This window comes from Drosophila nasuta, chromosome X (genome assembly GCF_023558535.2).
Source record: "Drosophila nasuta strain 15112-1781.00 chromosome X, ASM2355853v1, whole genome shotgun sequence".
Classification (NCBI taxonomy): Eukaryota; Metazoa; Arthropoda; class Insecta; order Diptera; family Drosophilidae; genus Drosophila; species Drosophila nasuta.
Genome location: NC_083459.1, coordinates 32,894,799 through 32,910,254, shown reverse-complemented (window position 1 = coordinate 32,910,254; position 15,456 = coordinate 32,894,799). Strand labels below are relative to the sequence as shown.

Below are 15,456 nucleotides of genomic sequence, written 5' to 3'. Positions count from 1 at the left end.
AGTGTGCTAAGCAATTCGGTGTAAAAAGACCTTACCAAAAATTAGGCCGCTCTAAATTAACAGCACGTGCTGTTTGCCCGCTACAGCGGACTTCAATAGTCGATATGTTAAGGCATGTATGTACATAACTAGGCAGGGACCAAGACTTTAATCTGATTAGTGGGCAAAAAGTGCCTATCACATTTGTGAATGTGTGTGTGAGCCATTCGAAATTCTATCTGCTACTAGAGATAACATGATATTGCGGTTTGCGTAATTATGGGATTAACAGCGTATGTTAAATGTCTGCTAAGATTCTGTACAATTACTCCAATGTATAAATTAAGTATACGTTATCCACGTAGTACGGTCAAATTGTCATTTTATTTCCATGCATATTCTCAAGAGTTTGAAAGTGAAAGTAAATGAATAAAACACAACTAAAGACAACAGCGTAAAATATAAATTAGATGCACATGGCACACAACAATGATGACAATAGCACATTCATATCATCGGAATATGCAAGGAGCACATCATGGTCAAAGCGATCAAATGGAGTCTGTAAGAAGATGCATTAGTTTGGCTGAGTTTGTTAGCCTTATTGCGGGCTATCCATTCCCGATAATGGTAGACATCGGTATACACTCCGGCCGAGTCCGGCTCGCCGCAGCCAGTGCCAAAGGAAACTATGCCCACCACTTTGCCGTCGCACATTAGCGGCCCTCCCGAGTCACCTTGGCAGCTGTCGACCTCGTAATCGTTGGCATTGGAGGCACATACCATTCCCTTTCTGAAGCCAGCAATTTTGGAGCACCACGCGTTTGTATTGATAGTCACGTCACCATTTACTGCCTCATCTGGCGTGGGGCCATACTACATAGTATCGAGAAAGCAATCAGAGAAAGTTGTGGAGGTACGCTTCGCACTTTCTCTTTAAACCCACCTGAATCACTGTGCCCCAACCAACGACTGTGCACAACAGTCCAGCCGTTGGATCCCGATCAACTATTGGTATAATCGTGGCGAAAGTGTCGTCTAAGCGAATTGACTCCTTCAGTCGAATAATGCCAATGTCGTTGGTAAGCATTGAGGGAGAGTATTTGGGGTGCGGTCTCACTTTATCCACATTTAGTTCTTGCGTGTTTCCCGTTTTGACCAGGCGACGCGGGGTGCCAGCTACGATCTTTACTCGACTGGGTCGCAGTTTGGCCCCACTGTAAAGGTAAGGAGCTGCTTAGGTTCAACCATATTGTAAATAATATAAAAACATGAGTTTGCTAGCTGAAGTCAAATAACACATTATCCTGTCTTGCTCCTTACAATGTCAGAATAATTGATGTAGAATCCTTTTTTGGTAAGAAGACTATTGAGAGATCAAATTTGAAATGTATGGCGAATTTGTCTTGTTTTTTAATCAGCACACAATTTTGTAAGATCTAACTTCCAATCGCCTTGCTATTCAACATTCTTCTAGCGCAATTTTGGTTTAGTTAGTTGAGAATAAAATGTTATGCAGCTCTACTCAACCTTAATGCCAAAGACCTCAACTAACTATACACAAATATTATGTTGTTTTTAAACATACTTGATGAATAGACAATGTGCCGCAGTCAGAATAGACCTCGAGGATATTATTGCGCCACCGCAGAAGTGATTGTCTCCGAAATATTTTCGCTCTTTGTTCGATCGAATCGAAACAACGTATTTAACGAGAAGATTCTTTTCCGGGCGATATCCGCCGGTTACCAGAAAACGAAAATCGTCATCATCATTGATGTCGCTCAAACTCGAATTGGAATATTCTCTGGGTTGTAGGCGATGTTTCTTGTGTTTCAGACGATGCTGGATAGAATCACTTTGAAACTGTAGTTCATCTACGATCGTCATCTCATTGGCACTGTCTTCATTATTCGCAAAACGCTTTTGTCGCAGATTCCTCGAGATAGTATCCATCGGATCGCGCTTGTGGGATTTGGTGCAATTCCAATGCAAATCATCGCAAGAAGCTGCATTCTCCGCGCAATAATGTATTAGTAAGATAGTGAAAACAATGAATTTTGAGGTATACATTTTGTGAATTTTCTTTTTGACAGTCAGCCTGAAGCAATAATGATTTCGATTTCTGGCAAATAAAAGGGATTTGTTCAGAGACAAGTGAAGAGACAACACTGAGCCATAGGCGTAACGAAAACTTGCTCACGCTGTTTTGTGTTTGCATTTTCACTCTCCAAGTTTTACGTGGGTTTCCCTCACTACAACATACTACATACTACTGTAAAGAAAATATGTGGGACCGAGTCAGGGTCTGGGTCCGGGTCCGGGACCGAAACCAAGGCAAAGTAAAAGCATTCTCGTATTCTCGCGACAGCGTTTGAAAAGACTTATGAGTATGAATGCGCCCTCTGCGTATGAGCTGTTGTCGTTATCATTAATTTGCAGCTTGCTTTCGTAATAATTTACAAAGGATTTTCTTCACTTTTTCTTGTTAGTTTCTGAGCGTCTTTTTTGCCAAGTTTATAAGTTGAGTTGTCATTATGTCCTCTTAGAAAGACAAATTTGTGTATGGGCACTTTTTGCACTTTTTGCACAGTCAAACGCACACTTAAATGAAAATGCAAATAAAAATAAAAAATTGTGCGCATATTTCACATGGGCCGCTTATCTTAACAATTTGTATTTGTCTGCTAGATGTTTTGCCCCATTTAAAGTGTGTGTACTTCCCTCTCCCTCTCCCTCTCCGACTACTCAATTTTTCTAATGTAAATAAATTCTATGAACTGTTGTATTCACTTTATAGTGACGAACACAAACATACGTGTGCCTGTTAATAAACTTCGAGTTAATTTCTATAATTTGTTTATATGATTTGTGTGAATATTAAGCATGAGAACAATCCCAATCCCAATCGCAATCGCAATCGCCAAATTACCACAGACACTCTTACACATGTTGAGTTTCCCGCAAATATGCGTGTCATAAACATCATCGGTTGGAAATTGTAAACAATTAAGGTTTCGCTCTGATCTCTCGGATTGAAAGACTGCTTGCACCTGGTTGCCCTAAGATAGCAGATGCCAGGTGGCAGATAGCAGACGTCACAACACAACACAACACAACACCAGACTACACAACATTCGATGGTCGACGCTCTACGCTCGACACTGGACATCAGACATACATATTACTTATGGAGAATAGACGATGTCAAGGCATTGATTATTGTTGCCTTTTGCAGTTTTAACTAAAATGCATTTACTGACAACAACAACAACAACAACAAGTGAAGGAAGCCCAGTCGAGTTGGATTGCCAATACTCGTAGACAACAGCTGGCTGAACGTTGGCGCCTTGTGAATTTGCCAGACACGCAGAAAGAAGCAACGACGTTGCACATAGAAGAGAGATAGAGATAGAGATAGGGATAGAGAGAGGAGAGGAGAGATGTAGGCAGTGTGTCAGGCCAATGTTGCCATTGCCAATGTCGAAGTCGGTGTCATTGTTTGCATACATTGATTGAATTTGTTCACGCCATTAAATTTGCAAATTGCTATCAGCAACTTTGCATAAACTGCAGTGCAAAATTTTACAACACAACTCGGACCTGGGTGTCCGGCATTGTTAATGCTTATGACGGGACCAACAGCATTTACTTCACAGCTCTGGCCAAAGTGTTGGTTTTAAGCAAGTACCAGCCGGAGTTGGAGTTGAAGTTAGAGTTGGAGTTGGAGGCGAGAGTCCAACTCACAGTCCAAGTGAGAGCCTTTCTATGCAGGCATGGCTTTGTCTGCTTTGCCAGCCACGTCCAGGTGCAGTCAATAAACAAAAGCAGCCATGAACTTAAGCTGCACACAGTTGCAGTTGCAGTCGCAGTCGCAGTCGCAGTCGCAGTCGCACACAATATCGTATGTGGGCGGCATTCTTGTGTACAAGTCATTAACTATTCATACAACATGCTGCCTCAATAGGCAGCAGATACTGCTTCTATCTAGCTCAGCAGAAGGTCGCTCCTCCGCCATATGATGACACTTTTGATTTCTGTTCAGTCCTGTTCGGTTCTCTTCTGCTCTCTTCTATTCCATTTTGACTGCTTAACAGGCAGAGGCAGGGGCAGAAGCAGAGGCAGAGGCAGACAACTTGCTGGCCGTCGGCTAATTGCCCACAGTCTATGCAAGGCAACCGTACGCCGGAAATTTATTTAACGACCAGTTGAAGCTATCAAAGCACAATAAGCATAATGCCAAGCCGACCTTTGTCTGATTCGTATTTAACAGGCATAAACAGTGCTTAAGCTTTCACAGCTTTTTGCACATAAGCTGCAAATGGGAAGCATAAAAAACGATTAAAAAAAAACCCAGAAAAATTTAAATTATGTGCCCCGTGGCAGATTGCGCTCCTGCTACTTAACCCCCACCATCCTGCCAACCTTTGCCTAAATCCATTGATAAGCATTACGTTATACGAGATGATTACTCTTAGACCTTAATTATAGCAGACTTGGTTTGTGCTTCGACAGCTAAGTTAATAATAATATTATATATAAATTTAAACGGATACGGAGATTTCTAGAGTCTAGATATTTCGCTCTTTCGGTTATTTGCGAATAGACCATGGTCAACAGATCGAACAACAGGCGGAAAATGATTATTAAAATCCTTGCGTTATTGAACTCTTGCTTCTTTTAACGGTATATATCGATTATATTCGCTTGGCAGCGCAGGTGTATTATTATGAGTGTGCGAAAGTTATTATAAAAGTTCTGCAGACATTGAAATGCATTGAAATTTATATCTGCAGAAATTTAAGCTTTAATTCCAAGCTTCAATCCACATAAAAATTAAATATTACTTTAATATGCATTCTGACGATGAATGATCTATAGTAATTTTGACACTAATTAAGCATGTATTCGATTACAATTGCATTTACAGTTTGGTTTTTATAAACACGCAAATCACATTTTCTTGTTAATTCAATCATAAATGTAACACAACAACATTTTTAATGTTGAGTGCCATAATTTGTTTGGATTTTCTGGAATTCGATATAAGTTCGTTAATATAACGACAACCTTGAGGGATTCTAATTACATTTCTGCCGTGCAATTCAGCTGCAAATGCGAGATGCGAGATGCTGAAAGCTTCGCTGCATCTTCATTTTTACAAGTATGGACAGATCTATTTGCTGGCACAACTTTTGCACGGCTGATTAAGTTTCACATTGCCATCGGCTACACTCGACTTCCCAAGCTTGTGCTGTGCGTTCCCACTGAAGCGAATAAATTACATTAGTTGCAGAGAGGCTCACGGATTATCTTATTAACTGTTGCCGCATCTTGTTCTTGCTGCAAGTGCACACAATGTCGACAATGCCAGAGAATTCGTAGTTACCGCAATATATACGAGTAAGACATAAGACATTGCGATGCGATCTGCAATCCAATTAGCTGAATAAAAGGGACAATTTGTCATTTTTATACCCGCTAGGAGGGTATTATCAAATTTCGGAGTAGATAGTAATAACTTTCGCGGTATATGACCATTCAAAATGGTCAGCGGGTATCTCACAGTCGAGCACACTCGACTCTAGCTTACTTGCTGTCAAGCTGTCATGCACATATGAAATACATTTCGACTCATAGAAGACTTTTTCATTAGAGACCTAAATTCGCAGTAAGAGTTTTTTCGAAATTATAAATAGTTGATAATTCTGGAGATTGGCGAGCAAGCTATGTAACATACGGGTATGTGGATAAATTGTAATTATAGCTTAAGGCAAAGTACAACTGACAGTGAAATTAGTCAGTTATTTGAAATTTTTAACTTTGCACAGACTTGACAATGAAGAGTGCGACAGCTAGCAGCAAAACTCATGGTTTATACATAAGATGGAATAGAGCACGGCACGCTCATGTCCTCATCTCGAAATTATATTGTACAAACAATTTTTGAAACTCTTACTCTGAGCAAGTTGGCAAGTTTGAACCTTATTCTCATGGTGTTAAACTTTGGTTGCTACTGCATTAGATGCCGCAAAGTAGATTATTATAATTTTCTAAATAAACTAACTGTGCGGATTGCCGACTCCCTTTTGCCCAACCCGACGAGAGCAAAATAATATTTTACTTAATATATAAACATTGACATAGTATTGTGCTCGGCATGTATGTGGGAGTAGTCCACACATACATACAATATGTTGTGCTTGTATTCAGAGTTGAACTCAAGTATGTACTCAGTTAGATTGAGGCAAATATCTGTGTGGTCGCCAGTCAAAGTGTATGTTGGTGTTAGTGACGTAGACTTTTAAAGCGTCTGGAAGCGGCAGAAAAGGGTTCCACTCGACGCAGCGTCAATCAACTATTTCCAGCTCCAGCTCCAGTTCGAGTTCGAGTTCGAGTTGTGACCAACCCATCAACCCACCAACACCGCCTCCGCCCCTGCCCGCCTCGCCTGGGAGCGTAAGCATATTAGGCGGTTCCGCTATGCAAGTCTGGGGCATCACTAAAACGTGATGTTGAATCCAATGTGATGCTCAAGCGTGTGAAAATACCAAAAAGACGTGTTGCCATCAAATGGTTTCAATGTGCGGCCACTGCCGCGTCATTTTAGCCAGTTGGCCCCACCCAGGATGGCCGGACTGAGGGGTAGGGAGGGGGAATGGGGATTGGGGACTGCTCTGCTCGGCTCGGCTCGACTCGGGCAAATGTGATGGCAATATGCGATGATATTGTCTTGGCTGGCGCGTGTGCCGTTGGTCGTTGTGCGTATTTATGGCATAAGTTAACAGACACCGGAAGTGATACATCAAGAACACGCGCGGTCGATGGTCTGCTTGCTCTATGTGCTCTATGTGCATTTGCTTTTTACACGTTTTGAATTAACCTCAAATCAACTTATAGTTTACTTCACATTCGGGACATGCCACACTCTATGCTACACATTCATACATATGTTATATACATAGCGATGTGTTTGTAGTCAAAACATTTCTCTCAAATAAGCCACGACTTTAGGATTATTTGCAGACAGTGACGACTTTACACAAGTAATGGTATTTGAGAGTATTAGAAAGTAGATTACGTAACATTTGTTCAAGATTTTTTTCATAGCTCACTAATTGAATCACAAAGCTTTGGGTGAATGCTTTTTGCTATACTCGTAATTAAAATATGAATCTATGATACACACAGTTTGCTTATCACATTGGGCAAACATATGCTGTGCGTATTAACTTATTAGTTTTGCAAATGAGCCTTGAACAAGTAAAACTGCTGTACACGATGATACAAGTCAATGCTGACTCATGGAATCAGGGTCAAATGTTTTCAGCATCGTTGCGCAAAAGTTTATGATCCCTTGGTCAATTAAATCTCATGGCTGCTTGGCTGCAAAAATACGAGTACAACAACAACAACAACAGCAACAACAACAACAACAGCAGCGACAAAAAAGAAGCCCGCAAAGCCCACAAATTTTCACACACCCATATGTCCATATGAAATGGACGGACATGGACACGGTTGAACTGGATTTGTGAGCCTATTCGAGATTGAGGAATGGGTAACTTGATGTTGCTATTGTTGCTGTTGCTGTTGTTGCTCTGGCTGTGGTTGATGTTCTTATTGTTGTTGTTGTTACATCGCTTAGCATTTCGGGGGGGGTGGCGAATCTTGTCAATGGCAGGCGACACTGTAACAAAATCAGCGCCTAATGTGCAACTGTCCACAAAGGTCGCTGGTACGTGTCTCTGGATCTGTCGTTGGGTTTGTCTGTGTCTCTGTCAGGTTCGTGCGTGGTTGAATTTATGCGTGTGCGTGTGTGTGTGTGTGTGTGTGTGTGTGTGTGTGTGCGTTGAATGTGTGTGTTTTGGTCGTTTGTGGGGCAATATACCATTGCAGCAGAAATGCTTAACTTTGAGGTCGGTCCGGTACTCCGCTCCGCTCCCCTCTTCTTCTTATTTTGCCCTTTATATTTTGCCACTGGTCCGACACAGACGTTCGCAAAGGCAAAATAAATTACCACTCCTGTTGTTTGTTTTGTTATTGTTGCTGTTGTGCTTTATGCTGGGGGAGAGTGTGTATGTATGTGTGTATGTGTGTATGTGTGTATGTGTGTCCCCTGGTCATCGTCGTCAACAAACATTTTGACACTTGCTTTAAAACCATAAATGTCAGTCAGTGTTGAGGCTTAGCCAAGTTTAAATACCTTTGGACAGATTAAAAGTGTCGTTAACCAAAATGTTTGCAGCTTCGACTCTACTCTTTTATGCATGTCGCTCTCTCTCTCTCTCTCTCTCTTTCTCTCTCTCTGTGTGCAAAACTATCGCATCGCGTAATTTGGAGAAGAGGTCGTTGTCCTCGCCAATACCCTTTATGCTCTCAGGAAGATTTTATGCTTAGCTTTGATACGTTCGTTACGTGTATTGCATTTGAGTTTAGCTTTAGCTTTAGCATTAGTTTAGTTTATAGAGAATATGCCACAGAAGCATAGAAAAGAGCACAAATACATCTGCATATTTTTTGGCTGCTTTGAATAATTACCATGCATTAAACCCGAGGGTCACTTTTAATTACTTTCGGGAAGGTCAACTTGAATAAGTGTCAATGTGTGTGTGTGTTGTTTGTTTGTTTGCTACTCGCCTCGGACTTGGACTTGGATGTTAGTCGTCGGTCTGTTTGTTGGTCAGTTGTCAGTTTGGGGTCCTATTTAACTTGTGTACGTTGATGTTTGAGCTTAAGTTTAAGTTTGAGTTTGCATTATTGATCGCTCCAATTGGCTACACGTTGTTGCTTCTTCTTGTTTCTAATGGGTCGGAAATTATAGCAAAAACTTTTCACATTTGTTGGCCATTTTGTGGCTGGCCAGTTGCAAGTTTCAGTCCAGCAGCGTCATCACCTTTCAGCTGGTTTTCTAATTCAGCCACTGCCTGTGTTGTGTTAATATTTGCATGCCAAGGCTCTTACGCTAGTGAAATTAAACATTAACTCTCTAATTTCCAACAGGCTGTAAGCCGATAAGTATGCTACACTTTTTTCTCAAATACTTCCAACAAAATGGCGAAATCCAAGAGAAGGAGATCAGTGATTTTGAAATTGACTTTTCAACGTGGGACTGGGAGTGGCAAACTGGCAAAGGACACACTTTGAGCGTTGTCCTTGACTATCCTGCGAATTGAAGTTTACCTAAATGCACCACATACAACTACTACAACTTTCGATATCCGTTCTTGTCTCGCCCAAGTACTCGTAAGTCCTCACACTAAACTCCGTCCTTCGTCCTTCGTCCGCAGTCCTCAGTCCTCCGTCCTCTGCTCTGGCTGCTGTTCGTGTGCTGATTGAGTGTAAACTTCCGGCGCGTGTCCGCTCTAAAATTGGCTCAAACAGTGCGCGTTTCAGCGTTTAATGCTCTCGGCGTGGGATGCGTGCATGTATTTGGTTATTTTGCGTGTTTTTGGCTCGGGTCGGGTGTTTTTGGTTGTTTGGTTGTTTGGGTGTATAAGAGTGTCATTAGCTGCAAAAAAGACTACGCACAATGCGTGAATAATTGGCTACGGCAGGCAGACAGCAGACAGCAGACGGCAGACGGCGATAATTTAAATTGTGAATGCCACTAAACTTGCCCCATGCCCCCAAAATACTTCATCACAAATCCTCTCGCTGCTCTGTTGGGTCACACCCTTTAGTATGTGGATATATATACATATATATATATGTGTGTGTGTGTGTGCGTGTGTGTGTATTTATATGTGCAATGACAGTCTAAACGATAGATTTGCCCGAGAGCGGCGACGCGACAATTTTGGCATCACCGTGGCAAGGCTTTTGCTTTGGCTTTTTTGTCATTGCAAAGATTTATTTGATGGCATATTGCTGGCAGGCAGGCAGACAGGCAGGCCGCGTTGTTATTATAACTTAATAAGCGGCTAATTGTTGTTAATCAATTGTTTAACAGTTTACAGCTTGTTATTGCCATCACTTGTTTTTGTTGACGTGAATTATTTGCATTTTTGCACATCCATTTTATTGGCTGATAGCACACATACGTGCTATTGTATTCCGTCTGTTGTCTCTTGTCTGCAATCCACAGTCCGATGTCCGATGTCCGATGTCCGTTGTCCGTTGTCTGTTGTTACTGTTTTTGTTTCACAGTGCATTTGTTATTTTTGTGGGCTCATTTTAATTGCAATTGTTATATGCAGCCGTTGTATTTGCATTTGCTTATATTTGTGTATTGTACTCGCCTGCAATTCACTGATGCAATGTTTTTTTCTCTTCGCTTCTGGATGGTTGGCTGACTGACTGACTACTAGATTGACTGACTGGATGACTGGCTGACTGACTGACTGACTGACTGACTGACTGTCAGGCTAATTGGTTGGCTGCCTCGTGGCTGATGATCCTTCCGACTGCTTGCATATTTGGTGGTTATTATAACGCCCAAAAGTGTGCTATGGCCGCATTAAAATTAACGACCTAACAGCCCTAACAGTTGCTGATGCTGTTGCTGTTGCTGTTTGCTGACTACAATTACTCGTATTCTCCTGTTTTATTGTCCGTTATAATTAAATCATTTCATTTTGTGCATTTAACAATTGCATGTCACCAGCATCGCATCGCATCGCATTGCATCGCATATGCAGTACGTAAATAAAATAATGATTATTATGTTCTTTGTTGTATTCCTGTGTTGGCTGCATAGTCCGCAGTGTTCGACTTTCACTATCAGGCTTTCCAGGATTAACTGCATTTTTGCCTGTGCTTCCACAGATAGACGTGCGAGAATTCGCTATATATAATGCTTCCACCCGATATGCATAATTCACAACACGACCATACATACATACGTATATATGTATGTATGCCAATACCTATTACATATGTAAGTAAGTACGCAAATAATTATTTATTAAATGACTCATAAATGTTAATACACGGTGCGATGTTGACGAGAAAATACAATACGAGACTGTCCAATGTTATTAACGCTACAAAATAAGAGGTTAACACGAGGAGGAGAAGGATGACGATGAGGATGAGGAGGAGGAGTTTAATGATCGAAGCTCACTCTAGCTAGCTCCCTAGAGCTGTTGAATTTTAAAATATTCTTAATTACCTCTCCAGATTAAATTGTAAATGCAACTTTCTTGCGCATTCAAATTTCGATCCCAAGTGTAAATCAACGTTCACGTTAGTCAGCCACATGGCTCCATGCTACAGCTGGAACAACGTGAGTTCTGTCTCCTGACAAGAGGAAGAAAGAGAGAGAGAGGGAGGAATGGCAACGGGACAACGGGAGAGACAATAGCCAAATTGGCGCTTCCAACGTTACCAACAAGAAAATTATCCTTAACTTTGGTTTGCCCTCCACAAGACGAATGAGCAAAGCTAAAAATGTTAAGTGGGCTTTGATCTGGCAGCAGGTAAGGTTCTCTGTCTTTCTCTCACTCTCTCCCTCTCTCTCTCTCTCTCTCTCTCTCTCTCTCGCTCTGCTACTGTCTCTGTCCTTATCTCTGTGGCTAAGACTATGGCTAAGGCTATGCTTGATTTTGATGGCTGGCCCTGACTCCAGCAACTCGACGTTTTCTTAATTTTCGTACGAAAAATTTGCACGTACTTAGAGCAAACGGCAAAGTTTTAGCTATTTTGTGGGCAACAAGCTGCTTGTTGCCCTCACATTACCCCAGCTTAGATACTAATGAAATTACGGTGCAGCTTAGGCCCAGGTAAGATTGGGTACGTTGTAGGACAACTCATACCATTCGCCAGGCGGCGAAGCTGTTTGTGCGGTGCTGTTATCTTGAGCGATAACAATCCATCTTTTGTCTAGCAGTGGAACGTGTCGTTCTCTTGTTGTAGCTGTTGCCTTTGCCTTTGCCTTTTCTACTTCTACTCCTCCTGCACTGGGTCTACACTAAAAATATTTATACGAGAATATGTACATGGGTATATAATGACGCAACGGCCGACAAGGCACAGGCCAGGGAAAAGACAAGGCAGACAAAGGCCAACAACGAACAGAGGTAGAGATAGATGGGCAGAGGGGCAGAGGCAAAGGGAGAAGCATAACCGAAACTAAGGTCTAAGTCGACATGAGTTACAGTTGCCAAATTAAACATCACCAGCATAAAATTTATGATAGCAGACATTAAGCCAAAAACTGCAAGGAGCACAAACAAATTTTGGTTCGCATTTCCAACCTTAGCTTCTTCATCGACTTTTTTCGCTCCCTGTGTAACATAAATACGTCTAGTACATATACAAATTTACACAAACACATAAAGATGTGTGTATGTAGTAGATTTTTCAACTGCGCATTTTATGTGTACACTTATTCATTTCCACAATACATATTATTATATATTTGGAGTAATGGACCATCACTTTGGCGAGCATCCTGCTGCCAAAAGTATTTGGCGAAAAATAGGGTCGGACTCGTAAGTAAGTGCATGTGTAATCTTGAATAATATCTGAAGTGCGAAATGCGAGATTCGAGATGCAAGATGCTCGCATGCATCTTAGACAACTAATTTTGTCACTTACTCGTTTGGCATGTCGGCCACTGGAAGCCGAAATGCTTAACGTAATTAAAACTAGTTTTATGGTTAGACTTGAGCAAGCAAACAGTGGCCTCGAACCAAGCTAAATTTGGCACAAGGCGCATCAGTCGCAGTCGTCGACGACGACGTCAACGTAGCCGCAGCCGTTGCCGCAGCCGTTGCCATCACAGACTGCACGTCTCGTAGAATGCTGTACGTATAAGTAAACGAGGGCAAAGGACATTCTTGACGACGACACGACACACAGCAGAAGCAGAAGATGCGGCAGCGCGAGAACAATGGAAATTACGAGTTTCAATTTGTAGAAAAATTTATTATATCCATTAACTAAATGGGTTTCGGAAAATCTACAGGCGGGAGCCCACAACCCATACTTTTGCCATCACAAGCACCCGCAGTCGCAGTCAGACTCGCATTCGCACTAACACCCACAAGAGGCAAGCGAGAAGAGGCAAGTGAGAAGAGGCAAGCGACAGGCGGCAAGAGGCAAGAGGCAAGAGGCAACACTACCACCCAAGGTGGTGCGTTGCGGCCTGTGTAAACACGCATCAACATCAGGAACCGGAGCAGACACAGCCTAGCCACATAGACCTTTCATGCGGCAGCGTAAAATGTCAAAATTTTTGAATGGCGCCACTGCAGCTGTGCCATAACCAAACCGAACTGGAGGCCCTTGCCATTGTTTGTGACCCAACGTCACCGAGAGTTTGAGCTGGAGCCAACCACAATGCCTGTTTTCCCTTCCCCCATCCCCCTTTCCCATTCCCCCATCGTCGACGTCAACATCAACTTGGTCATGGTCGTGGTCGTGGCCGTTGTAACAGTGTTCAAGTGAATCATCGACCGCAATATAAACTTTTATGCTTAGCTTATTTGTTTTGTCTGTTTGTTTCTGTTTGCTTTTCTGCGGTGTTTTCTTTTGCCTGATTTTGTCACAGCCTTTTTCCTTATTCCTTATTCCAGCATTTGTCTTTAGATGCTGCTGCTGCCTCTGCTGCTGCCCACTGTCTCTCCTCTTCCCCTTTCCCCATCGCCTCCCTCGTCTGCTCTCAACTGGCAACCGGCAACTGGCAACTGGCAAATAGAATTTTGGATGAGAGCTGCTGTAGCCGACATGTTAATACGTTTTGTGGCCAACATTTTAATCAGTTATGTTGAAATGCGAGCATGCTTTTTTGCGGTGTGTGAGTCTATCAAAAGAACGACATTCAAATGGGAGCAGCAATCAAGTTAACCATGAGTTTTTGGGGCTGTTGGTAACAGATTTACAGATTTATGATAGGATTTTGAGTTAAATACTTTATTAATCACACACAATCAACGCACAATGTTTTGCATAAATATGATGTTCTTCGAGTATTTTTGCAGTTTGACTATCAATATCAATACGAGTATATCAATATAAATATGCAATATGCATTGACGATTTGTTTTTTTTTTTTGTTTCATGGTAAATTCGTTGTTGGCGTTTACCATTTTTGGCAATTTGAGTAAAGCGACAGATGGCGCAATGATGGTGTCAAGACCGGCCCCTAAAAGAACCAATCGAATGCGAAGTCAACCCAATCCAGCCCAACTCAATCGAGCAACGAGCAAGGAGCAAGGAGCAAGGAGCAACGAGCATCGAGGAAGAGCAAAGCAAAGTTGAGGCATGCCCCAGTCCTACTCAATATGATGCCGCAGTCGTGCCTGACTGGGTGCATAAAGCTTTATCGATACATTTGCACAATTTAATTTAACCGCAACTTTATTACTTTTCTTTGGCTTTGGTGCAGTCGTGCCGTTGCCTTTTGATCTCGCCATCTCATTAATATGCGTGGCATCAGAATCAGTTTGAGTTTAGATAATTTAGACTTTATCTGTGCTAGACAAACGCCAAAGGGCAAATAGCAAATCCGGTTCAGGCAATAACAACAACATCAACAACAACAACAACAACAACAGCTGAGACTTCACTTGGCACCGCGACAAAATCAAAACAAAGCAAAACAAAACGAATCGAATCGAAGCAAAACAAAACAAAATAAAACATTGCCAGTTTATTTTAAATGAAAGCACACGTGGCTCATGGCGTAGCTGTGAGCTGTGAGTACTACAAACCACACTTCGTGCACTTGGAACACTTGGAACACTTGAAACACTTGGCATACTCGGCAAAACTCTCAGTGCTCCGAAGTGTCTGAACAGCTGTTGGAAATAAAGTTTTGCCCCCTGATTGAGGTGCCTGCTCATCTCATCATCTCACAGCCGCCTTCTGACTTTGCCATTTCAATAAGGCAGTGCTTAAGATTTTCAATTTTCGTTTGTAATCAGCCGTTTGTATTTGTATTTGTATTTGTATTTGTATTTGGATTTGGATTTGTATTTGCACGAATATTTGTGGTAGCTACAGCAGTGTCTAGTATTGCACCCACCATTTCACCACCCACCACCCACCACCATCCGAAAGCACAGGTGTGACAAAAGTCAATGCAAAGGTGAAGCTTGAAAATGCAAATGTTGCCCATACGCCACAGTGTCGTTGTTTGAATTTTAATTTTCAGCGCCAACAACTTGCGACTTGCGACTTGCGAGTTGCAACTGCGACGACACCAACACACACACACACATAGAGAAAGAGATGATGGCGAACATCGAAGCGGCGTCATTTCGCATCTTGCATTCCGCACACTCTCAATCTCAAAGTCATGTTCGTCTGTCGCCTGCTCATTGCAAAATAATTTGCATAAGCTTTGCTCTTCACGCCCAGCCGCTGTGTGTGTTCTCCACTCTACTCCTCTCTACTCTACTCTATTCCTCTATCCTGTCACAACTTTGCTTTGCTTTGCTTTGCTTTACTTGTCGCCCAACAATTGAAGTGTAATTTGTAAGTTTCTTTGGGAGCGCTTCCAAGCCAGTGAGCTTCACAATTAACAAGCAT

General features: G+C 42.1%; 1 protein-coding gene across 1 annotated transcript; it reads right to left on the bottom strand.

Moving 5' to 3' along the window:
- Window positions 1-344: 344 nt before the first annotated feature.
- Window positions 345-2,126, bottom strand: LOC132795737 (putative trypsin-6). The gene is made up of 3 exons (XM_060806609.1): window positions 1,568-2,126; window positions 926-1,196; window positions 345-855 (listed from the first exon to the last, which is right to left on the bottom strand). The coding sequence occupies exons 1-3, from the start codon at window positions 2,050-2,052 to the stop codon at window positions 487-489; spliced, it is 1,125 nt and encodes a 374-aa protein (XP_060662592.1). The 5' UTR covers window positions 2,053-2,126; the 3' UTR covers window positions 345-486.
- Window positions 2,127-15,456: the final 13,330 nt, after the last annotated feature.